Source organism: Miscanthus floridulus, chromosome 8 (genome assembly GCF_019320115.1).
Source record: "Miscanthus floridulus cultivar M001 chromosome 8, ASM1932011v1, whole genome shotgun sequence".
Classification (NCBI taxonomy): Eukaryota; Viridiplantae; Streptophyta; class Magnoliopsida; order Poales; family Poaceae; genus Miscanthus; species Miscanthus floridulus.
In genome coordinates, this window is record NC_089587.1 from 189369585 (window position 1) to 189396322 (window position 26738).

General features: G+C 42.7%; 1 protein-coding gene and 1 long non-coding RNA gene across 6 annotated transcripts; one reads left to right on the forward strand and one right to left on the reverse strand.

The window, feature by feature from the left end:
• The first annotated feature begins 13365 nt into the window (after positions 1-13365).
• Positions 13366-18848, forward strand: LOC136477787 (succinate--CoA ligase [ADP-forming] subunit beta, mitochondrial). The gene is made up of 12 exons (XM_066476041.1): positions 13366-13603; positions 13727-13837; positions 14205-14316; positions 14861-14925; positions 15855-15932; positions 16153-16227; positions 16345-16497; positions 16575-16709; positions 16885-17049; positions 17241-17363; positions 18367-18438; positions 18551-18848. The coding sequence occupies exons 1-12, from the start codon at positions 13502-13504 to the stop codon at positions 18626-18628; spliced, it is 1269 nt and encodes a 422-aa protein (XP_066332138.1). The 5' UTR covers positions 13366-13501; the 3' UTR covers positions 18629-18848.
• Positions 18849-23471: 4623 nt separating this feature from the next.
• LOC136474343 (uncharacterized) lies at positions 23472-26303 on the reverse strand. 5 transcript variants are annotated; one of them, XR_010762900.1, is made up of 6 exons: positions 25596-26300; positions 25440-25517; positions 25106-25345; positions 24938-25029; positions 24227-24411; positions 23472-23809 (listed from the first exon to the last, which is right to left on the reverse strand). It is a non-coding gene; the product is annotated as an uncharacterized lncRNA (long non-coding RNA). The 5 variants fall into 5 exon arrangements; XR_010762902.1 differs by lacking the exon at positions 23472-23809 and having other exon boundaries at positions 24110-24411; positions 25596-25757; positions 25883-26303; XR_010762901.1 differs by lacking the exon at positions 23472-23809 and having other exon boundaries at positions 24110-24411; positions 25596-25761; positions 25883-26302.
• Positions 26304-26738: the final 435 nt, after the last annotated feature.

Sequence of the window (26738 nt, forward strand, 5' to 3'; positions counted from 1 at the left end):
AGTGGTGTAGGGTCGAGATGGCGGACTAGAGAGGGGTGAATAGTCCTTTCTAAAATTAATCGCGCCGGCTTACTGAAACAAATGCGGAATTAAAACTATCGATCTAGCCAAGACTACACCCCTTTATCTAAGTGTGACAGAACTGCCCGAAATAACACACCTTCGGAGACGCTCATCTTCCACCAGACACTAAGCACCCCGAAAGCAAGCTACATGGGACGGATTCCGTCGAGCTCATTCCAAGGGAGAACTCGAATAATCCACATTTTTTCTCTAGAATCCAATAATGAGAACGAGTTTATAATACTTAGTCCATTTTATACAACCAGAGTTCTTAGAAATACACTATTACAGTACCAAGTTTAGAGTGCGGATTTTAAACAGCGGAATTACAATAAACATCTAACGGTAGAATACAAGGATCCGTCTGTGCCCACCAGAAGAATCCTCCACACAACAGCTACTCTTCAAGCCACACCTACAACAGGGGTAAATAAACCCTGAGTATACAATGTACTCGCAAGACTTACCCGACTAGTGAGAATATTTTTCCCGACTCCAAAGGATATGATAAGCTTTATGGGTTGCTGGGTTTCCTTTTTGCGGAAAGCAATACTAGTAGTTAATCCTTATGTATGTTTTTTATTAGCAGTCATGATTAGTTCATTATCTAACCATTCTATGTAAGCACCTGATCTACTTTCAAGCAAGAGTTGAGCAAACAGATCCATTTCACCATCTTTCATCTTCCAGTTCTTACTACGGTGCTAGATTATAGACAAGTCATACATGATTACCCGTCAATTCGTGAATCAATATGCCCAGTTGGGTATCCCAAAACACATGTCCTGCTTATACCACAGGCACAAGCAGGACCAACCCAATACTCTCCTGTCAAGGGGTCTAGGTCCCCGTCCAAACTTGGACTCCAAGCCCCCACATCGGAGTCCCGGACTCAGTGTGGTGCTTAGACCTCCACCATCTCTGTCTCCAATCAATCGGTCTGAAAAGAGCCAGAACCCATGACAAGAGAGCAATGAGCCTTCTCAGCTCCCATAAACAAATATGTGCTCAGGATAATAAGTCTGTGACCTGACTAGAACCTAATGCAATGACCGGTCCTTAATCGATATGGATAGGGAAAATAGTGTAACCAAGCTATGCCCCATTGGCCACGGGACATAATCTCTTATACCCACCAATACCCATACCATATCCCTGCCTGGTCTCCATTTCTTTTCACCATTTTATCATGAGAGTGATAACAATAATCACTTATTATGAGTAACGATAGGTTACTCACGCTACCGCAAAACCTAAGCATAGCAGCTACTCGACGTAAGCTAGTAGGACTCATAGGTAGGTATATCTATACATGTAGTTTCAATATAAATCTTGTAACATAAATGCACATCATATATATTTCCAATGATTATTCAAAATAAGGGTTATGCACCGGGGCTTGCCTTGGGCAGGCGGGTGGTCAGCTATGTCAGTCATCGGTGGCTTTGAGGCTTCCTCCTATACGAAGACCTCCTCCTCATACTCCTCAATCACCTCCTTGTATTCCTGCTCTCCAGCGGTCATGAACTCCACCAACGCGTTCTCTATATGCATGCAATGATGATGCAACACTTAGCATTTTAGCAACGACAGCTCTTAAAATAACAATACATCTACCAAGCTACTAAGCTAACTCTAATGACTAAGATGCTAAGCTACCCATCCTTTCCACTAAACAGGTATAAAACATTCAAGTATTATCTTAGCGACCAAAAATGCATTTCTTACTTTATTTACGATTTCATATATACTAAAACAAGGAGTACTTAGCTACCCTATTTATCAACCTATTCTAAGGCTACAAAATTGACAGTGAGCACATAATAATACAATGAACCTACTGTAAAAATTTCATGGACAAAACTATTACTCATTTGCCACAAAGATTCCTATAAATATTAATCTAAATAATACTAAACACTCGCAATAGATTTAATAGGCCTTAGTATAACCTTCGACATGCATAAACTAACTATGCCATCAAATAGACAACATTTTTAGGAACTAAACAAAATTTATTTCATAATTTTTGGACAATCTATGCGAATTGATATTAACTTTCAAAGTTTAGCTCAGAAATTAAAATATAAAGCTATTTCTAATTCCTTAAGAAAAGGAAAAACGAATTCCATGACCCGCGTGCGCTGCCAACTTCACAAAAACTCCCCCGCGCTAAGACCGAAACAACCCAAAGTCCATGGCACTATTTCCTAAGAGAAATACTATGTGAATAGGACCCTATAATCTATCGCCTTTACCATGGCTAGGTCCCTAGCCACCCCTGCGCGCGCCGGCTCGGCGGACGCAACACTGGATGGCCATGTTGGCTAATTGGGACTCACCCTAGCTGAGCTAGTGGGCTGACCTGCACCTACAGCCCTAGCGCCTACACTAGCCAAAGCTACGGTAGCGGCAGAGCTTGCGGGAGTGACGGCCACGGTGAGCAGCCGCATGCGACGGTGGCGCGACCGTACCGACCACCCAAGACCACCGTGCAGCTACTGGCTAGCACAAGAGCATCACTAGCTTACCCTGGTCATGGTTGTGGTGATGGTTCTATAGGAGATACCCCGAGCAGGGTTGTTCATGTGCGGCCGACGAGAGGCGGTGGCGCTCCGCGATGGCGTGGCCGTGTCAGCAACATCGATGAGGCAGTAGAGGTGCAAGTGAGGCACGCAGGGTGTAGTAGAGGTGGAGGTGAAGCTTGTGTTGTAGTTGGCTGGGCGTGGGATGGGGCGGTGAGTGGTTGCCCTCGGCCACGGCCGAACCTAGCCTTAATGGCACGGTAGAGGGAAAACTCCAAATTGGAGCACGTCATGATGCAATTCAAGGTGGGGTGGGGATAGTTGGCACACGAACGCCTAGGCGGAGACACGAGCATGCGAGATTTAAGGCAAGCTCCCACGCTCTGGCTCACCGGGGTCACAACATGACCGCGGCGGGAAGCAGGGAAGGGCGCAATGGTGGAACAGCGATGAGTAGTGACACGGCTAGCACTCTTTGACGGGACTCAAGCATCGCAACTAGGGTACACATGCCTAGCGCAAGCAATGAGTGCAAGCGGCCATGGCTGGCTCTGGCCCACGTGCCGCAACACCATTAATGTTGGGCCGACGGCGCCACAAGGCGGCATCCCACGTGCGTGGCATCAAGGTAGCAATAACGCTGTGCAGGAGCACATGGCGGTGCAGTGGTAGTGAGGCATGATGTAGCAAGCAGATGTGCAGCGTGGTGACGGGACGACGGCGGTAGCATCACAGCGTGCTGGGTAGCTAGGCATAGGGGGTGGGGCGCAACGACTCGCGTTGACGGCTAGCTGGCACACCCCGAGCTGGCAGCCTACGGCTGGCCACGCGCGCGCATGCATGCGCCGATGCCGTGACATCAGGGCAACGGGCCCGGTGACCACGAACAGACTGGAAGTCGACCAAGAACGCGCTGTGCACGGTTTTAAAGCGTTCAAAACCCCTAACCAGTTGTTCCATCCCCACACCAACTTTGCTACACCTTAGGGGTCCATTAGGCTACTAAAACAAGCCATAATACTTCACTATTCCTTAACCCAATCTCTCGCGATAAATTGCTAAACATAGCAGTGTCTAACGGTCGGCAGACTTGAAAATTTCTAAGTGTTTGAGCTGAGATTGACTTCCATTAGCGATTTCTAAGCTAGTGGAAATATTAGCTAGTAATATCATTTTTTGACCGCAAGTATTTCATTGTCATCTACAAAGTTTGTATTTCAAACTTTATTTAAGTATCACATACATGTTTCATAGCATTTTTGCTTAAGAAAAATTGGTTTTCAACCTTAAGTGATATAACATGACTATTGAATTAACTTTCGTTTTGCATTCTAGTTTATCGTTTCGAGTTACAGAAATTGATCTACACACTTTATTACATGTATTAACACATAAACATGATGCTCATGGCATGTTTTAGTAAATGATTTATAGTGTAATACCGAGGGTGTTACACTAAGTTCACAAGCACCTTATAAGGATCCTAAATAGGCAACAAAAGTGTCGGGCTAGCTAGAGCTCATCTAACCAATTCTAGAAGCAAGGTCATATAAACCTATGCCACTAGTACTTTAAGCAACGGGGGAGCTCCTACACATGCTAGTAAATAAAAGCACAAAGCCACCTAAGCTCACTAGCAATGCTCAATAACAAGGCTACATATGCCAAATTATAGAGTGTAAATTACTTAGCTACACAAACTAAGCAATATGACTAACAAGGTTACTCAAACCGAATTAGTCATGCAAGGGAGCTACTTCTATGCTACACAAGCAAGAAGGTAACTAGCAAGCTACACAAGCTAACTAATTACAAGAGCAACTACACAACCACAATGTAAACGAAGTAAATACAAGCTTATGTAACGAGGATACAAACCAACGAGAAGATAAGGATGACACAGTGATTTTTATCCCAAGGTTCATATGCTTGCCAACACGCTAGTCCCCGTTGAGACAAGCTCTAAGGTTGTCATTGGTCCTCTTGCTAGTGGTGACCCGCAAGTCACACTCTACCATTTGGATTACTTACCACAAGCTCTAGCACTTGACCTGGCCGGACCACTTATCACCCTTCACGTCTAGCTCTACTAGAGTTGCTCTTCGTGGCTCCCATAGGGTGAGTACAATCCCCCTCACAATCACTTCTCCGAAGCACCGCACAATCTTCTTTGCGTGCTTCAACGGAGACCACCACCAAGCCATCTAGGAGGTGGCAACCTCCAAGAGTAACAAGCACCACCGGCTTACAACTCGATCACCTAGTGCCACTCGATGCAACCTCATGATGCAATCGCACTAGAATTGCTCACTCACTCGATCGGATGAACACTATCTAGCTCAAGTGAGTTAGAGGGCTCTCAAGCACACCTACACAAGCCACCAAGGCTCAAGGGTGCTTAGCAACCGGCCAAAGATCAGCCAACACTTCTATTGATAGCCCCATGGGCTAAACTAGTCATTACCCCTTCATTGGGAAGAATTCACAGCGACCAGATGCGCCGGTCATGATGACCAGACGCGCTAGGCCCTAAGTCTGGTCACTCTTGGCTGTCCACGTGGCGCCCGCATTCAACGTCCACCATGCGATCCCAACGGCTACTTCACACGCCAACGTGCAAGTGATGACCGGACGCGCTGAAGAACGACTTGACGCGCGCCACCCATGTCCGCTCAAGCGCTGCTGCGTGCCACCGAACCAGCGACCTGACACACTAAAGAAATGACCTGACTCACCATGAGCCAGTGTCCAGTCATTTCCAGAGAGCTCACCGAGCCTCTATTTTGCGACCGGACGTGTTAGATCCAACCTAATGGGACGCAGGCCAGCGTCCTGTCCTTCTCCTGCTGCCACGCGTCACAGCCATGCCTTGCACCACCACGTCAGCGTACGTCATCGATGACCGGATACGGCCCCTACGCGTCAGGTCACTTTCAATGCTAGCGTCCAGTCAAAGACCAATGCCTGCGCCTTTTCTGCTACGACTGACCAGACAAGCAGGTCCAGCTGAGGCCTGCGTCCTGTCACTCACAGTGACCTCCTTTTGCCTTCTTTTCTTCACTGAGTTAATCCACTTCAACTCCAACTTCTTCTCCTTAGCAAATGTGCCAACACCACCAAGTGTACACCTCCATGTGTACATGTGTTAGCATTTTCACAATCATTTTTAAGGAGTTAGCCACTCATCTTGCTACGCCACTCGATCCTAACACGTATGCAAAGTTAGATCGCTCAAGTGGCACTAGATGACCGATATACAAACAAGTTTGCCCTCTTGATAGTATGGCCATCTATCCTAAATCCGGTCATGCACTTCTCTACATAACCTTTGACTGGTGAAATAAAATGCCCTAGGTTATACCTTTGCCTTGCGCATTCCATTCCAACTCCTCCGATGTTGATGCAACACATGCACCAACATGATCAACAATGATATGATCCACTCCATATCATCACGTGATCATATTAGTTCATCGATCTTGACTTCACTTGCTCTTCACCGTTGCTTCGGTCCATCGGCGCCAAGTCATCACTCAACTTGCCCTTCACACTTGCAACCGGTCCATCGAGCCAAGTCATGTCTTGATCTTCTCCACCTTGATCACATGACTCAATGTCATATCTCATGTGCAATGAGCTCCTTCATCATCACATGTGTGAGCTTTGTAATATCTCCAAGCCATCTTCACCATCATGGCATATGTTGCTCACACACTTGTACTTGTGGACTAATCACCTGTGTATCTTACATTAAACACGTATTAGTCCAACTAGGTTGTCACTCAATTACTAAAACCAAACAAGAACCTTTCAAGTGGGTGGGAACTCTGCTATTTCACATGAACATCTGATGCAAAGACAACAAATCTAATTAGTGAGCACAAACAACCAGACCAGAGGCATAGCACATGTCATCAAGATCATGAGTAATCGATAAGGTACAATCACATCACCCCATAAAAGAAAAATATCACTCAATCTAAGGAAATAAGCAGCCAATCAAATCAACAAGCATACATGCTTTTAGGAACAAAGAAAATCAGGCAGCTACTTGGTGAGACTACAACTCATAGATGAAATAGACACTTGAAGGTTTCCCATGTCTAACGAAATAACAATGCATGATGATGCCAGTAGCTAGTTTGCATGACACATAAGGCAAAAGGCCCGGTGAATACAAGGAGATCTAACAACTATCAGAGTGCAAAGATAGAAGAGTAAAAACAAACCAACAATTCACTAAAAGGACACATTAATGAAAAGTATGCATCTAGATGCCATACATCTTGGTACAAACAATCAAGTCTCAGAACATTGTTATGTTAATAATTCACATTTCAATATTACAATCTTATTCATCACATAATACTATATGCAACATGCTAGTGGTTTATGTACAACAATGTGGTTTTATTACATCCCATGTACAAAAAATTCCATACATTTAATGCCATTTCTATCGTACCTTGAGCCTAACTCCACCTAGTTATTCCAAGTGATAAATTTACCAATAAAAAAATGAATACTCTAATGCATATATGATAGATGTTAAGCAACAAAGGTTCTACAATTTAGTTTTTAAAGTGGATCTACACTATGGTTGCACTATCAATAGCTGTCCAGTGAACTTTAGTGACTACACTGAAATGATCTGGTTTTCCTTCTACTCACATTTCATTTAAAACCATCGCAACAAGAGATCCCACTTTGCGGTGTACTTTGTTGGCTTTCCCATCTAATCATATCGCATACGATACATTATCAAAAAATTGCCACTAAATTAAATCATGACTCTGAACTGAACTGAAATGACTACCAATTTCACAGGACTTGACACTAAACTGTGAGAAAAATAACTCCTAACTAGACGCTGGAATCGATCCACAAACAACAAATCAAGTTTACAAATCAGAAGCATGATGCACAAGGAAAAGAGCAGTTTACCCTAAAACAGTGAGCAGGTTGATGTGACCGAAGTGGAATGATGGACGCAGAGGCACGACTCTTGTCAATGACATCGGGGTCAGTAGTCGTCGTTGCCTCTCCTTGGTGCCCTTCGCTAGCGTCACTACAAAGGGCCCCGCGTCGCTTAGGTTTGGCTCGAAGTGGGCGGAGGAGGCTTCTAGCCTCGTTGCCTCCTGTAGTCAGGCTGAGCAACGGATGGAGCATTGGTAAGGAGTACATTTGGGACGATAGAATGACAAGCGCATAGGCAGGCCGTAGGAAATCAACGGCTTGCAACGCGGTACCCTTCGCTGGCGTTGCTGTGGAGGGGCCTGCATCGCCTAGGTTTGGCTCAAGGTGGGCGAAGGAGGGCTGCTCATCTCGTGTCCGCCTAGGGTCGGGCTGATGGACTAAATAAAATGGGCTGAAAATAAAAATATTAGAAAGCTAAATGGGCCAAAAAGTATAAAACAAGTGGGCTGATTTTTTGGGCCTGCTATAAGCGTGCTATGCACATGGGCCTTAACAGGCCTTATTTCAATTTTATGACATTTTTTTGTCTTGCCATGCCGGCGCCATGTCAGCAGCCTACATGGCATGGTGCAATGACTTGTGATAATAAAGCAATGTCATATGCTTGTGATAATAAATATACAAACATCACATAATAAATTTGTAACGGTGGCTTTTTGATGTTTAAATTTTCGTCATCTGTTTGTCACAAATCTTAAATTGTGACTTAAATTTCATATATTATGACGTAATAGAATGTCAAAAAGCCACACATATCTTGTAGTGAGATAGAGCATTGGGAGAGATTGCGTCGAGGATGGCACAATGGCGAGTGCACACGTAAGTTGTAGGAAATCGAGGGACTTGCAACGCTTGACGCCACTTTTAATAAGGTACCGTTTAGTTGGCAAAATTTTTGGCGAAATGCCACTGTAGCACTTTCGTTGTTATTTGGCAATTAGTGTCCAATCATAGTCTAATTAGGCTTAAAAGATTCGTCTCGTGAATTTCGTCTAAACTATGTAATTAGTTTTATTTTTTATTTATATTTAATGCTTCATGTATACGTCCAAAGATTCAATGTGACGAAAAATCTTGAAAAATTTGATATTTTAGAGTGGAACTAAACAGGGCGTAAGGCAGGTCGTGTTGCCTCCTGGCCGTGGAGCGACCGAAATTGATGGCTTGGGAGCATAGCTACATTGTAGGTCGCAGCAAGATTGCTCGACGCGAACCAAACATATCCCGAATCTCTCTACAACTAAAATAAAAGAATCTACTTCTCTAATATTGAAGAGTGAAAAGAAATTTCTTTCGTTTCTCACTCACTTCATTCGGATGTCAACCACTCTCACCCGTAACAGTCAGGTTCCCAGAGCGTTGGGATCGAAAAATGTGAGATGTCGCTTTTTTATAAACCATGGTACGAAGGGTATACATATTTGCATTGTCCATCCTTTCATCACTCGCTCTCACGCTTAGCATTTAGATTCTTGGAACGTTATTGTCAAGGAATGTAGGATGTCACTTTTGTCCATCGGTTCATCGTAACCCACTCTGACAGCCTGTTCGCTTGCTCGTAAACGATCGTAAATTTTCAGTTAGGAACAGTGTTTTTCTCTCACATCAAATCAGCCAGCAGTAAATAATCCACGATCGTTTACGGCCTCCCAAACAGGCTACCTTTCGCAGTGAGGTTCTTAGAACGTCGAGGTTCTTAGTAGTCGGGTTCTTGTAAAGTTGGGATCGAAGAACATCGGACTTCACTTTTAAAAACTACGGTATAAATGGGGCTGTGTTTAGTTCGGTGAAATTTGGGAATTTGACTACTGTAGCACTTTCGTTTTTATTTGTCAATTAGTATTCAATCGTTGACTAATTAGGTTCAAAACGTTCGTCTCGCGATTTTCAACCAAACTGTGCAATTAGTTTTTTTCGTCTACATTTAATGCTCCATGCACGTATCGTAAGATTCAATGTGATAGCTACTGTAGCACTTTTTGGAAAAACTTTTTAGAACTAAACCAGACCTGGGTATAACTATTTGTATCGTCACCCTTATCATAGTCAGCTTCCCAGAACGTTAGGGTCGAGTAACGCGGAGCATCACTTTTAAAACACATGGTTCAAAGGGATATACCTATTTGTATTTTTTTTCGATGTCACCCTTATCAATCAGGTCCCTGAACTGCAGGTTCTAGACGTCACTTTTAAAATATTGTACAAAGGAGTATACCTATTTGCATTATCACCCTTATTAGTCATGTTCCGTGAACCCCTAGGTCTGTGACATGTTCGCTTGGTCGTAAACAATCGTAAATTTCCAGCCAGAACAGTATTTTTCTTTCACACCAAACCAGCCATCAGTAAATAATCCACGATCGTTTACGGCCTGCCGAACAGGCTGCAAGAACATGGGATGCCATTTTGTAAAGGCAACATATCATGTGTAAACTAACTAATCTGTGCAAATTTGGAAACTATCGATCAGGACCACTAGATGCTGATCCAATGGATGGGGTGAGGGGGCTTAAGCGCAAAAAAAAGCCTACAGATGGGGGGCTTAAGCGCAAAAAAATCATACCTCTCACCGCATCCATTGGATCAACATCTAGTGGTCCTGATTGGTAATTTTTAAATTTTCACAGATTGATTGATTTGCACCTGATACGTTGTATTTTCTAAAACCATGATACGAAGGGGTATAACTATTTGCATTGTCATCCTTGTCAGTCAGGTCCCCAAACTTGGAACAACGATGGCCCAAGATGCTCGATATTCCCATTCCTTGTTTGGGAACCATGTTCCAAGCTGCTACGCTTTGAGTTTGAAGCTGCCTTCCACTTTTCTTAAACCCACAACATGTGCAAACCTGTTTAAGTTGAGTTAGTCTTTTGTTAATTTCTCATATGAGATTAATCCTTCACTGCACTAACATTTATTATGGGTCATGAAATTTCAGTCTGTTCGGCTGGGCTTATACATACGATCGTATACGATCGTGGATTATAAGCTGGAACAATATTTTTCTCTCACACCAAACCAGCCAAACCAGCCAACAGTAAATAATCCACGATCGTTTACGATGAAACGAACATGCTGTTTATTAGATATAAGGTTGGGCCAAGCCAAATTAAATCCAATAAAAATAGCTAGCATGTTTGTTAGTAATATATATCTCTACATATACTAGAATCATGCCTCCGTACCACAACATGAAAAAACTAATGCCACAGTAATTTGAGTTTGAATGTTTGTTGTACTTTTAATTTTTTTATGTGATACTCGTAACATTCGGTTTGTAGTCGATCGTTAATATTACATGAGTTTTCAAGAAGCACAAACAATTATAATATAATTTATGTTTTGATGTGAAATCAAAACAATCCAGTTCATACCGTAACGATCTTCATTACATATATCTATTCTACCACGTATTGTCTATGATACGCTTAAAATAGTCTTGTACCCCTGCATGTTTGTAATTTCTTAATTATAGTCCTGCATGTTTCTAATTTCTTAACATCATTTTTGTATTTATAATTTTTTCCTTCTCCATGGTGAGCAATATGACGTCTAATTAAAGACCATCGTCAAACCAAAATCAAGACATCAATGTTCATGTTAATGTGTAACAGATGTCTCATGTGCATGTTTTTTATAAACATGTCTCATGTGCTCCAGTGAGTCGTGTACTAAAACCAAAACAGATTATAAGATTAAAAGAAACCTCTACTCAAACGAAATAGGATATGAAGATTAAAAGAAACGCTGAAAAATATTTAACTCGACTTCGCGGCACGGAGGGAGAGGCAGCGGCGTGGGCAATCGTGGGGGCGAGGACGACGGCGTAGGCACAAACGGTGAGGTCGACGACGTGTGTGCGGCGAGGGCCTTCTCGGCGCTCCGTCAGCGTAGATCGAGGGGGGCGAGGACGCTGGCGTGGGCGCGAACGCCAATGTTGACAACGTGTGTGCGACGTGGGCCTTCTCAACGATCCTTCCTTCTTAGCGCCGAGCACGGATTGGCGATGGGCAAGGCAGAGAAACGGCGTTGCGGCGGGAGAGGGTCACACGCCAACTTGGCAGGCCTTCTCCTTCTCGGCGCTGCTTCGCGGGGGCGACGACAGGGAGGGAGAGGAGGTGGCGGAGCCGCAGCGTGGGCGACGGCACGATCGTGAGAGCAAGGTCGACGACGCGTGATTGGTTGGAGGCGGGATCTCGCGAGGGGAAGAGCCGCACACAAGACACCCCGCCCTGGCTCGCGGGGGCGAGCATTATCGGGCGGCATTCTAAGAAGTGTTCGTATTGGGTATGCAGGAAGTGGTATTTGGAGGGGAAAGGAGTAGACGTTGTCTAGGTCTACGATGCGGGGGAGCAAGCGTAGCGTGCCAGCGGGCGATCGCTCGCTCGACGGATGGACGATTCTGTGATATAAGAGCATCTCCAAGAGTATCCAAAAGACTCTCTCAATACATGACTTTTGGCAAGATTGAAAAAAATTCATCTCTAACTACCCTCAAACCAACCTCCAAATCTTTTGGCACCCGGAAAGAAAGATCCCCATACGCGGATAAATCAGTGGAGCCGCACTCGCGCATATCCTTCTCACGGGAGGGTTTCCCTGCACATGTGGCCACGTTCAGCTGCTCCGCCTGCGAGCACGTTCGGCTGCTCGGCCTGCGCACGTCCGGCTGCCCCACCGCGGACACGTTCAGCGGCTTCGCTTGCGCGCACGTCTGCGTCGTGTTGAACATGAGCGAGCAGCGTGCACCGTGGGTGGCACCCCGGAGCTACTGCTGGATGACGCCTCGTTCCAGAGCCGCACGGCGTAGGCGCCCTCAGGCACCACCATCACTATGTCCCCTTGCTTCTGCCCCGACGGGATGTAGGGCGTGTTTGGATGGCTTCCAAACCACGCCACAGACCGCCACGCCGTAAATGCGGCACGCTGCGGGAGTCGGGAGCCAAATGCCGCCGTCGTAGGTTGGGCACGCGTCGCAGCCTGGAGTTCAAAACGCACGCCCTAGCTCACCAATAGTCAGACCGTCTCCAATGGATGATCTATATGGACAACCAAGCCAAAAATGAGTCTGAGACGGTACCGTATCAGCCTCCAACAAAATACATATATGCAAAACTCATTTTTTGTTACAGCAGAGGCACAAATATGAGGATTCTCTCTTCTGGAGACTCAGTTTTTATTGTTGGAGAAAACCAAAAATAAATATTGAACTCTTTCTCTGTAACCCTTCTTAAACCTGAAATGAGGCTGTATTTTGAGTGATTTTGTCAGAGACAGTCTCGAAGTCGTTTTCGGCATGTTCGCTGGTTGGTTTCTGGGCTGATTTGGACTGGCTGGTGCTAGTTTATTGTGAGAGGAAAACACTATTGACTGGCTGGTTTTGGCTAGCTGAAACCAAACAAGCGAACAGCTGTTTATCGGTTGCAGCCGCGCTGGCGGCCACACTCCCTCCCGGCGGCAGCGACTCAAGCGGGAACCAAAGGCGCCCGTACTCCACAAACCTCGACAGGATCGCCGACGCGCCCAACACCCGCGTCCCGCATTTCACGTTTGTGGAGTACTCTCGTAGTTTTTTTTGGCCTCTAAGTACTCTCGTAGTTGCTCTAGTCCAAACCTGAACAGCTCCTTCTCGCTTTTTATTATCCCTCCTGTCTTAACCAATGACACTGACACATGCACCCCACGTTGACGGAACCCACATATCAGCCAGTGAAAACCATTCTCCCTTCCACGTGTACTAGTCTACACCAGGCCCGGGCCCCGGGCCGCAGCCCGCAGCCCGCCACCGCACCCCCTTCGTCCCTTCCTGAAGAAAGGAAACGAGAGAGAAAATCGAGTGAAAAGGAAGGGGGAAACACAAATCGAAAGAGGCGTCTTCCACGCTTGTAGGGTTTCCGGATCGGAGGAGCATCCCCGCCTAGGTCGCCACAGCCATGGTTCGCGGATCGCTCGGCAAGCTTGCGTCGCGCGCCCTCTCCGTCGCCGGGAGATGGCAGCACCAGCAGCTCCGCCGCCTCAACATCCACGAGTACCAGGTGCCCAGCGCTTCCAGATCCGACACTTCGCCCTCCCATTTTCTCGTATCGTGCGGGATTTATTGGTGCTGTTTTGGAGGCTATGGCTGATGGATTAGGGTTTGTGGATTGTTGGGTCTGCAGGGCGCGGAGTTGATGGGGAAGTACGGTATCAACGTGCCCAGGGGCGCGGCGGCTGGGTCCGTACAGGAGATCAAGGACGCCTTGAAGAACATCTTCCCCAGCGAGAAAGAGGTGATGACACCACAGCTTCCTCATCTTCTGTTATTCGACCCATGATTATGTTCATCTTATCACCCCGTGATCCAAAATGCAAGTCGTCCACGGCTTGGGTGTGACAGTCATGGTGATTCTAGACCCAGAAGAATGTAGTTTACTTAGAACTTATGCTGAGTTGAGGTTGCATTGTTATCAATTTATGATTGAATTTTCGTTTTACGGGTGCTGGAATTAAGTTGATGTATGCATGCTTGTGAAAAAAAGTTCCGTGTATAACTAAGCAGTATGTATCTTGCTTGTAATCTAAGGTAAAATTAGACATTTTATAGTTTGCACATTGCAATTTAGTCACAGTTTCATACTAGAGGTGTTCTCATTGCAGATAGTTGTTAAAAGTCAAATCCTTGCTGGTGGCCGTGGGCTGGGAACTTTCAAAAGTGGGCTGCAAGGTGGTGTCCATATTGTTAAGGCTGAGGAAGCTGAATCGATTGCAAGTAAGCGTGTACTATAGCAAGAACAGAAATTCATTATGTAGCACTTCTTCCTAGAATTTCTTAGATTTCTTGCCCATCAGCTGTTGCTATTTGTGATATTGACACTTATTTGTCATTACAATTTGCATTCCCTTGTTTATGATTAAAGCCAAAAAAATAAAAAAATAAAAAAACATAGAAGGCCAATTTTACTTTCTACGCACGTGAAGGACAAGCACATACTTAATTTCTGTTCTCATACACTAATTTTATTTTGAATTGTCCGGTGCTGAATTTTGCCACCATGAACTCTACTTGTATGATGAAGCGTGCAGGACTACTTTCTTGTTTAACTAAGTGGATCTGTATCAGGAATATTGCTGCGTGGATAGATCTCTGTGTTCACACATTTATTGCAGAATTTAAGATTGTTTATTCATTGTGATTGGTTGATTGGTTTCATGTGGGTTATTCCTCCCACGTTAGGTTCTGCTATTAGTTGTGCAAGTCAGTCATGTTTCGTGTATGTATTTTAATCTCTGAATGAGTCGTACTGGTACTGCAGGTAAAATGTTAGGCCAGATTCTAGTAACGAAACAAACTGGTCCAGAGGGAAAGATTGTGAGCAAGGTTAGAACTTACTAATTGAGGCCATCTTTTGCTTTTATATGTTTCTGTTTGAACCGTGATTGGCTTCATGACTTGTTTGCTCTTGGTCTGTTGGTGTGTTTTCCTGTTAGTTCATTTCCTCTCTGTAAAACTTGCTATACTATTTCTTCATTCTTGGTCTGTTTGTGTTTGTACCCATTACTTTCTTTTACTCTATGCTGAGCTGCTAAGAACATTACAAATTTTCTCCATTGTGCGAGCTCTCCATCTTTCATTTACCAAGTTTTGACCCTTCTGCACCTGAGTTAGTATGTCTATAATAGGAAATTCAGACTCTTCTATGAAACATAAAGTACCATATGTATCCATTTTCTCTTCATTCTCCATTCTTATGTTCATGTGAAATACTAACAGCAGGATTGCACCATACTGTCATAAAAAGTACTCCCTCTAATAGTAAATATTACCCGTTTTAAGATCCGTTCCCATCAAAGTTTAACTACGACCAGCAATACATAAAGAAGTAGGTAGATTGACAATGTAACTCTCATATTACGAGATTTTTCATGTAAAGTAATTTTATAATATGTAATCCTTATTATTTCAACATTGTAAAAAAATGAAGTAAAATTTCTACCTTTTCGACAGTGTAAATGTCCAAGAATGCATTTGTTGTAGGGAAAGGGAATAGTACCTTTAAGGCCATACTGTGTACATGATATCTGATTGTTTCTGTCATTCTATGGATTTCTCTTTAACCTTGTGGATGGATTTATATTTACTATTTTTAATATGCAAGACAAGATCTCAATGCATTTCAAAATAGTTCTACATAATTTTGTTCTTATGACTATGCTGTATGAAAGTCATCACCTCATACTTTTAGTTTGCAATATTTCCTTGCACGTCGAAGATTTCTAGAGATTGACACTCTCCATTCTCTTCGGCAGGTCTACTTGTGTGAGAAACTATCTCTTACTAATGAGATGTACTTTGCCATCACCCTTGATAGGAAAACTGCTGGTCCAGTATGCCATTTATCTCAGATATTACTTTACTTTGCTGTTCATTTTATAATTTCTATTAGTGGGCTTTTCTTATGTTCTTCAAATAAGTCAGTGCATTGTGGTGACTGAATCAACGAAGTCTAAGTAACTTAATGCACATCGTCAGTCTCCTTTCTGAAATGGATGATATATTTTGTCAAGTTTTTTTTTTCTTATCCTCATTTCTGATTGTCCATTTCAGCTCATTATTGCTTGCAGCAAGGGAGGAACCAGTATTGAAGATCTTGCGGAGAAGTATCCTGATATGATTATTAAGGTTAAGTTCGCTAATATTATTTTGGGCTCATTGTATGGCTCTGTTGTGTTTCATATTTACGAGATACTAATCCAAATTGTGTTACCTATGTTGAAATTTAATTTATTGGAATGTCAGGTTCCTATTGATGTATTTAAAGGAATCACAGATGAGGATGCAGCTAAAGTTGTTGATGGTCTAGCCCTGAAGGCAGCGGATAGGCAGTCTTCTATAGAACAGATTAAGAAGCTGTATGAACTTTTCTGCAAGTGTGATTGCACATTGCTGGAGGTATGCAGTGAGAAATGGTCCTCATTTTGATGCTTTTTATCTTATTACGCTATAATTTGGATGCTTGATGTGGGTAGATAAATCCTCTGGCGGAGACTGCTGACAACAAGCTTGTTGCTGCTGATGCAAAGTTGAACTTTGATGATAATGCTGCATTTAGACAGAAAGAAATATTTACACTGCGTGATACCACTCAGGAAGACCCCAGGGAGGTATAGAATTGCTTATCTTTCCCATTGTTCATTCTCTCCTTGTGTCAAGTTTTCTTCTAATGTGTTTTTGCACATTTTTCTTCCTTTTAGACCTTATTTGTGATGAGAACTTGTCTCTTAGCTAGTACTTTTTTTTGGTTATATAATCTCAGCACCAGAATCAATATCTGTACAGGTCGCTGCTGCCAAAGCAGATTTGAACTATATTGGTCTTGATGGAGAGATTGGTTGCATGGTGAATGGAGCAGGATTGGCCATGGCGACCATGGATATTATAAAGTTGCATGGTGGTACGCCTGCCAATTTCCTTGATGTTGGTGGAAGTGCATCAGAGGGGCAGGTATAAATTGGATGCCATTTTAGCATTACTTGAACATTTGACCTTCTCTTCTATCCTTAGTACATTGCAAATATTTGTTATCACCTGAATGATATAGAATTCCTTGAGATCCATATTAAACCCTGATGCAGTTTTGGCATTGTAGCCTTGCTTTGACACTGCATATCTTATAAAATTTCTATTCTATCCAGGTTGTGGAAGCTTTTAAGATACTGACTTCAGATGATAGAGTGAAGGCAATTCTAGTGAACATTTTTGGGGGCATTATGAAGTGTGACGTGATAGCAAGTGGAATTGTTAATGCTGCTAAACAGGTACATTTTTAGCCTTTTGTAGCTTTATTTGTAACATTGGTTGCTGACAATTTTAGCATATTTTTTCCCCACAGAATCAGTGTGTTCATGCAATAGTTGTCCTCACCGCTAGGGACTTTATTTCCCTGAAATTGGATGTCTCTGTTTTCAGAAATTTACCACTTATAGTAGAGATATTTATCTCAACCTTGTTTCTCTGCCTCTTGATATTCCACAGTAATACTGTCACTAATCAATTGTGGCTGGTTTTCTTGCAAATGTAATTTGGTCACTACATACAAATATACATACCCCAAATGAAGTCTGTTTTGGAGCTGTTTGTATTCCTTGCCATGGATCCTTGATTAGTTTGGTTCTATTTTTTATCATCTTGTCTACGTTCTGCTAGTGGTTGCTGTTAAATAAAAATGTGTTGATAATATTGTAATGTTTTTCTTGTCTGTTTTTAATTAGATTTGGAGGTACTTCACCATCATGGCCCTTGTTTTCTTATTCATTTTCTTAGCATTTTCAGCATGTTTATTAATGGGGTGTTTGGTTTGAGGAATTACCTCACCTAGAATGGAATGGTCCATCATGGTGTCATCCCATGAATTTTGGTTGATGAAACCATTCCTTCTTATTCCCTCCATCCCATATTATAATACGTTTTGGCTTTTCTAGATACATACATAGCTTTTGCTATGCACTTAGATATACACTATGTATAGATACATAGTTAAAGCCATGTATCTAGAAAAGCCAAAACGTCTTATAATTTGGAATGGAGGGAGTATTAAGCTAGCCATGTGTTTGTGACGGATAAGGTGGTGATGGATCAATCCATTCCATTCCCCAAACCAGAAATTTGAGTGAGAACTGAGAAGTTGGAACCTTGATGGATCACATAATTTGTCAAACTAAACACCTCATAAGTATCATGTTTTTTTTATGATATGTGCTATGTTTATCTCAGGTTTTTCCTGTACAGAACATTATGGTTAATTTTCCCACCCATTGTTAGGTTGACCTGAAGGTTCCTGTTGTTGTTCGGTTGGAAGGCACCAATGTAGACCAAGGAAAGAGGATTCTTAAGGTTAGAGCTGTTGATGATAGTGTTGCATGCTTCTTTGTTTACATGTTCTGACTCTGCTTTGTTGTATGAAAACATACATGTTTATTGGTGATATTTATATTTATCTTTGCAGGAAAGTGGAATGACTTTGATCACTGCAGAAGATCTTGATGATGCGGCAGAGAAAGCTGTAAAAGCATCCGTCAAATAACTATAGTGTATCAATCCGAAGTTTCTTTTTTTTCACTGATACAAGATGAGCAGTGCTCTTTTACGGATTTCGGATTGGGGCAGAAGTTGTGAACGGCTAACTTTTTGAAGTCTGGTTATTTTGGCCTAGTTTTCCTGTTAAATGTTGCCAGTGCCGAAACTTTGTGGTCATATGTTAATAAACATTTATCGGTGCCATTGGGCAGCTGCTGTTTTGTCAATTGCAAATCAATTTACCTTTGGGTCCAGAGGGCATAGGCTGCTACCCTAGTGGGTAAAAATTTGCTGCCAGGGCCTATGTTGCCAGTTTATTCTGCTGCATGGCCAGTGCCAGTTTATTCTGTTTTGTTGCCAGTGCAGGAACGTTGTGGTCTCTTGTTAAAAATGATTTCATGCCATGAATCATAAAAAATCAATATGCTGAATTGTCTTTCAGATATGTTTTGACTTAATTTGTTGTTTATGGATCCTTAAACTGGCACCCTTCTATCAGACAATGTAGACCAGAGGCTTTCTTGAATGCCTTTGGCTACATCAGAAAGTTGGAGGAGCAATCAGGATTGGGAATTGGAACGCAAGGGGTAGTGAGGCAATGGTGCCGTGGGTGGTTTGTTGGCGGCAGCGGTAGAACTACGCTCAGCCACCGTCTAAGGGAAATCCGCCCAAGGTTTATTCCTTCTTTGATGGTTACAAATCAATCTAAGGTGCCCTTTATATCTCCGGTGCACTTTTCTAATAAACTGAAACCAATCCCCTAAATTTCACTTTTCTAATAAACTGAAACCAATCTCCTAAATTTCCTCCCCCTCTTCCTCACTTCCTAAACAAGCCAGTTGCTAGCCACGGCTAGGCCCTGATGGACGCCTAGGCCGGCGTGGCGCCCCCACAAAGGCGGCCACAACACTCAGCTGCACAGCTGTGGTTAAGACCCCACGCTCTCAGGTTGTGCTGCACAGCTATGATTAAGGCCACTTTACAAGTTCACAACATTTAGAGATCATGATGACACAAATAAACAAGTTTGAGGACATAAACAGCATCGAGATGATATAGCTGAACATGTTTGGGACCTAAACGAGCGACTTTCGAGTTTAGGGACACAAATAAACAAGTTTGAGAACTTAAACGGTCGATTTATGAGTTTAAGGACCGGGATGGCACAGCCGAATAAGTTCGAGGACCATTAGTGGACTTTACTCATTATAAAAATCACAATTATTTACCGTTGAACACCCACCAACTATTTATTTATTTCTCCGTTTTAGAGAGCCAAGATGAGATATGTGTCTTTTTTACCCTTGTCTTCTAGCGTTGTCACTGTCACACGGTGGTCGGTGCTAGAGGTATTGATTTCGTTGTTTGCAGAGCCTGATGCGTTGTCATTGTTACTGATAGGATCCACATCTTTCTTGTTTATTGTGGCATCGGACATCTTTAATTTTGTGGCATGTCATATATAAAACATGCAGGTATAGCATGTATGTGAGTATGTCAATACTCTTGTGCAACGTTTACTAGGGCCTCTTTGATTCTTGGAATTGAATTTATTCTAATAATTATAATTTAGATATAGGTTAATTAAGCTAATATAGTTATATATGAAATATATTTGTATATTTATTGTTAGTCATACAAGCGGCATACTTATATGTTGCATTTCTATTATAGGGAAGTGTATTGAAGAGTGCGCTATAAGTTGGAGAGTAGAATTATAGCATAGTGATCTATAGAATCCATTTTCATCTCTCACGCTATAAAATTAAGATAGGCTTATTTGTGAGGTTGAAAAAGTTATGGAATATTAAATTTTTTGCTAAATAGCATAATCCATTATGTAGATTTTAATTCCTCCAAAATAAAGGGATCGAAACAGCCCCGATATTTCATGAAGAGACAAAACCCTTTGTCATTTTTTTTTCACAACGTTTCTTATTTCTTTCATTCCTTTCTTCGATTGATAGACTAGTACTCTTGGCTCTGTCCCGTTGCCTCCTACGTTCCTTAGCATCGATGACATGTGACTATGAATTGGATGCATTTTGACCACATACATTGTGATTAGTAGATGATGTCACCGGGTACATTTGAAAGGATCCACATACATCATTTGTATATTGCATATTAATAAGTTATCTTCATTTGTAGTGTTTGTTAGTTCTCCAAATCGAGTGCAAGCACAATGACTTTCCACTTAATCCATGAACACTACTCCTCTACCACCATGTAACCTAATAGCACAACATGATATTTGTGAGTTTTTATTGATAACACAACGTGGCATCCATGATCCCGTTCTATTTCACTCTGCCAGAGCTTCTGAATGGATTGGGAATTGCGATGCAGACATTTCTCTCTTTTTTTCCAGTTTGGATAATTCCATTCAGTGCAGATGTATGTATCGATGCAAAACGTGAATTAGTAGTTCAGTTATAGACCAACAGACTTCGGCCGAATACAAGATAAAGGATTTTTGGTAGTATTATGTCAATCTGAGCAATAGCATCCTATGAAACTTTACATTTGAGTGAGTGAAATTATAAGGCACAAAAGCTACTTTGTTTTAGGGCTTGTCGCCTCACCGAAATAATATGTTTTTTTATAATGTCAAATAAAGATATTGTTTATATCAAAGTTATAGTTATCGATGAGATCAAAAACTTTTTTTTAAGGCCTTTCATTTGAGATTGTTAAGATGCTCAAGAAAATAATACTCCCTCCAAGTTGGTAAAAGAAGTCATTTTGGACAGAGACATGATCTCCAAAGCATAACTTTGACTTCTTATTTTTATAAAAATATTTATTAAAAAGTGATATATGTATATTTTTATGAAAGTATTTTTTAAGACAAATCTAGTCACGTGGTTTTCACATTTTCAAGCTCAATAACTTAAAATTTATTCATGATTTATATTCCCAATGTTGATATGAACCTTGTATAAAACGACTTCTTTTACCAATCTGTAGGGAGTTCAAAATTTAAGGGGCATATTAATCACGCACAAGAGCTTATATTTTTAGAGAAAAAATCATATAATTCCATATGATGTTAAATAAATATATTTTTTATACGAAAGATGTAGCTCTCGTTAAAATCAATATAAATATTGAATAAAAAATCTATCCTCCTAATATTAAAGAGGCAAAATTTCTGTCACCAATAATTTTTCGTCCAACCTACGAATCCTAAAACGTCTCAGTCTCCGCCGTCATAGAACCGTCGTTTTTTTTTCTATTTTTGTGTAGTCCGAGTGTTTGTTTTCCTTGTTCCTTTTTTGTTTCTTTCAATTTTTCTCCCAATCGAAACCCACGTCGGTACACAGGTTGTGTACGTGACTTTTTGGTTTCCATTTTTTTTATAAACAAAAAAATAAATAACAAATATAGCGTCTCTCCCTCCGACTCGGAGATCCAAATCAGGCTACACAACAACTCCTGTTCCAAATACCATACACCAAATCAGTCTACCTCAACAAGGCAACAACTCCTCAAATCAAATCAATAAATTCATTCTTTCTTCTTCCTTTATTCTACCACAAGAAGAAATCAAGAACTCCACACCAACGGCGTTGCTGAGCCTGGGTCGTCGACGAGGTGGAGGCAGGGGTGCACAACGAGGTCATGGACGGCGGGATTTGGCGCGTCAGGTCGACGAGGGAAGCAGAGCGGCGGAGCTCGATCTGGCATGGACTGCGCGGGTGGCGCAGCCGACGGTGGAGTACGACGGCGAGGAGGTAGGTGTCCGGTTGCGAGGTTCGGCACCAGCTCCTGGTTGGCATTGTGGGCGGTCTGTGGCGGCTTTCGGGTCCGTGAGGCTGGGAAAGATGGCGCGGCGTCGCGGGCAGAACCGAAGTCATCGTGGCCGGTGCTCGGAGTCGTCGGCGTCGTCCGCGGAAACGGCGGTGAGGTCCAGGTAGGCGTGGAGGTTGGCGGTCGGAACCTGGTTGTTCGGCGGTGTTAGCGTGGCGACATCACGGGGCGCGGACGGCGGGACGGCGGCGGAGATCGACACGGTCGCGGATACGGATGTAGGGCGAGACGGCGGGGTGGCGAGCTCGCAGCGGAGATGAGCTTCCGGCTTCACGGCGTCGACGCGGTCCACTATGGAGAGGAGCAGAGGAAGGGAGCAGGAAGAGAGGTGCAGAGCACCGCCACAGCCCCTGGCTCAGTGTCGCGTCAGTCGCCGCTCGACGAAGCCGGTTCATGGCTCTGGAAGGCGTCCTCCAGATCTCAATCTCCCAACTTCTCTCGCCGGCAAGTGAGTTGGGAGTCGTGACTGGAGCTCAACGACGATAATGGGAGGCTGAGAGCGTGAGAGCGGTGGGTGGATGTTCGTTTCGGCGTAGAATATAACCTGCAAAAGTAATTTTCTCCCCCATCGAACCAGGCTTATAATCCACAATTGTTTGAGCCGAAACGAACCGCAAGACGGTGCTGCGCATGATTGCAGGAGGTAGAGAAGCTTTAGTTCATGGACCAGGGACCCCACGTGTAAGTTTTATACAATTTCTTTTGCCGAAACCACGACGCTAGAGTATTCCCAAACATACCTTTCTTCAACGCATTTTTGTTAACTAGTTGCCATGCAGGTGCGGCACGCACACGCACGTGTCTATGGTATTGGCAGCATCTTTTTTTTTTCTCTTGTTAATAATGTGACGCCATGGTTTTCTTAGAATATTACAGTATATATTTGTTTTATAAAGCTTGTATGCAGTTAATAAAAAAAAACTAAATTACTAATATCGAGAAAAGCTTGCAACGTGTAAGTCTGCCACTCAGTCGCTTCGTACTCCACTACATTTTATCCTTTAATCATCGGTTTCAATTAATGGAGGCGTGCTCTACTGACTTCTGCTTAGAGCCTGTCTCGTTGAGGACATTTATTCATGAGGTAATATTGTAATTTCACATATAGCTCATCAGTTTATTTGAAGCCAGAGTCAATACAATAAAGACTTCTAATTTCTCCATAGTTGGCACACCCTTGATAACAGAAACAACAAATGAATTTGGATTCCATAATTTGATTAAGGGTCTTCCATCAGTTCTCCTAACAATTTGTCATGACTCTTTTTCATCTCGTGTTCCTTTGCAGGAGAATATAGTTTTTGTAGCTTATCCAAAGATTTCTGCAAAATTTGTCCGGTATTGTTTGTCCTGGGAACCTGATTAAAGTAACTTCCTGCCAAACGCAATATATATTTGTCTCATATATGTATCACGGTTCACCATAATCCACAATATTAGGTGATGTTTGGATCCAGTGACTAAAATTTGAGAGATGTGTCAGAAGGATGTTGCGTGGGGTGTTCGGATACTAATAAAAAAACAAATTATATAATCCGTCAGTACTCCACGAGACGAATTTTTTAAGCCTAATTAATCCGTCATTAGCACATGTTTACTATAGCACCACGTTGTCAAATTATGGACTAATTAGGCTTAAAAGATTCGTCTCGCAAATTAGTCGCAAACTATGTAATTAGTTTCGTAATTAGTCTATATTTAATACTCCATGCATATGTTCAAACATTCGATGGGACAACGACTAAAATTTAGGAGAGGCAACCAAACACCACCTTAATTGACATATTCTTACATGAGTCAAAATTTCAAGGTTAATATTGCCAATGATTTATTCTTTCCACCCTGTAGGAGCTAACTCTACCAATGCTTCCCTGACTCCCTATACCAGGCTGACCAGATAACCGTAGTTTGGTATGTCTCCTCTGATTGATTCCGTAACCATGTCCCAAAAAGCTTTCTCCATTGAAATTTTCTTACCTGAGTCAAAATTTCAAGGTTAATATTGTCAATGATTTCTTCCTTTTCCACCCTGTAGGAGCTAACTCTACCAATGCTACAATTTAGATAGAAGTCATTACATGGAAATTTAGAATATGTCTTAAAAATTCAGTTTATGAATAACTGAAGAAAAAGATGACCATGGAACTGAAATGTTTGAACATGGAGCAGGAGGTGAGGTCTGTGTGTGACGGAACAAGTAGGTTTTTTCAACACACTGGGTGCCACAATTGTGTGTATTGTCCATGCTAACACTACGGGCTACATTAAGTCCAAAGTTAATTCCATCAAATTTGAAGTGTAGTTTTCTAAAAACCTGTATCTAAAAACTGGCAAGCACGCTGCTCCATGAAAAGAACAATCCTACAAAATGATGATGTGTCACTGTTTTTGTGGCCGTGCTAATGCTACGGAAAAATACAAAACAAAATAGGGATTCTTTTAGCCTTTTTAAGAAGTGGCATAATGTACATGCGACAGCTCTTTAACAGAAAAATAGTCTTACCTCATATGTGACATATCCACGAATGGAACTATAACAATTTCCCCAAAGTAATCTGCCTCCTTCAGCTCTTCATTGACCTCCTTTATTCCATCCTGTGAAGCGTTTTGTTAATTACAATTTTGAACAGTAAATTACTACTGAACTAATAATTCAGCTGTAGAAACCTACCAAAGCACCAAAGAAGCGAGCAACAACACCAGATGATCTCCTGGTTATCAGATGACAGGATGCCAATAAAAGGTTGAACAGGTTCAGCTGGCAAGGGTGAGGCCTTCCACTGTTTAGATATCTCAAGATAATTTTTTGTTGCAAAAGTAGGAGGTGAAGTGGGCAAATAACAGCCAAAACCTACTCGACATCAATGTCTCCTTTCAAAGACAACTGTGTCGCATCCTCAATATTTTAGCCCTGTCAAGCCAAATAGTGAGCAACATTAGAAAATTAAATCTTGAGATATCATTGAGAGAGTTCCATAACACACTATTGCTGAGTTTATCATGACCTTGGAGGAGAAACTGATATGGCAGCATCTGTAAACTGAATTGTCATACAGCCTGAGCAATACCCACAGTTGTAATTACTGAAACCATAAAAATTCTTCAGAAAAGGCAACTCCCAGTGCTAACCAAAATCAACTCCATATATTTGTTGTCACTACCTCGACAGATGCTGGTTGATTTGATAGTGGTAGCCTAAGTTTACATACGGGGATCACAAGCAAAATACTCTAGAATTCAAACCATCATGTCTGCTTGGCTGATCAGATCCAAAGGGAAACAAGATAAAGTGGCACGTCCTGATTCCATTGAAACGATCAAACCTGACTACCAGAGAAAAAACAGAGGTGAGGCATGCGGGGATATAATGATAAGATCAAGAACTCGTAATAAAACAAATTGTTAGAAACACGAAACAGGGAACAATGCAAGATTAAATAATTCATACTGTGCTACTACTCTCGAGCTTATTCCAAACAGGGGCTGCCGGCCAGGGATGCAGGACGTCGAAGGCACAGGTGGGGATGACGGAGACGGCGGCGGGGTCGCGCTCGACGCCGGCATCAGCACCGTCGCTGGAGGTCGCTGGGTGGCGGGCTGTAAGGACGGCGAAGTGGAGGCCAACGACGCCGTGCTGCGGGAGTCCGGGGCCCTGACGGTGGTGGCTAATCCGGCGGTGGCGTGCGCCCCTCGCGCGGCCCCGCGCGGCGGCAGCTTCGTGCGCCCCCCGCGCGGCCTCGAGCGGCGGCAGCAGCACGGTCGGATGGATCTGACCCTGACCCAGGCGGCAGCGGAGCGACGAGGGGATGGGGCGGCCTAGATGGCCAGATGCCTAGATCTGACCGGGAGGGGAAAATTTAAGGTGACCGGGTGACGATGGATCGGTACGGGCGAGGTGGGTAGCGGGCGGGTACGTCGAGAGTTGGTGAAAAAAATCGCGAGCTCCGGGTGTTTCTCAATGGCAGGAACGCGTAAACGTAAGATGTGGGCCCACAACAAAACTAATTTAGACCTTTAGATCTAAATATGAGAAATCAATCCATATAAGTGGGTACGAAATTTTTGGGTAACAAGCATTTCTCAATTCCTTCACTCTTTTATTGTATAGACTAGTATAATGTCCATGCTAACGCTACGGTTTTATCTCGGAATGCACGTGAAACAACCTAACAATGATTTTTTTTCATAGTTTAACTTTTCCACAATAGTATATTGCATGTGCTAACGCTATGGTGACATCTATAAAAAAATAAATCATAAAACAAAAAATAAATCAACTAATGAAAGAAACACGAATTTATAGT

Coding starts and splice junctions, on each gene's coding strand:
- LOC136477787 (XM_066476041.1), top strand. CDS start 13,502: ATGGTTCGCGGATCGCTCGGCAAGCTTGCGTCGCGCGCCCTCTCCGTC. Junction 14,317..14,860: donor GGAAGCTGAATCGATTGCAA/GTAAGCGTGTAC, acceptor CTGGTACTGCAG/GTAAAATGTTAGGCCAGATT. Junction 17,364..18,366: donor TTGTTAATGCTGCTAAACAG/GTACATTTTTAG, acceptor ACCCATTGTTAG/GTTGACCTGAAGGTTCCTGT.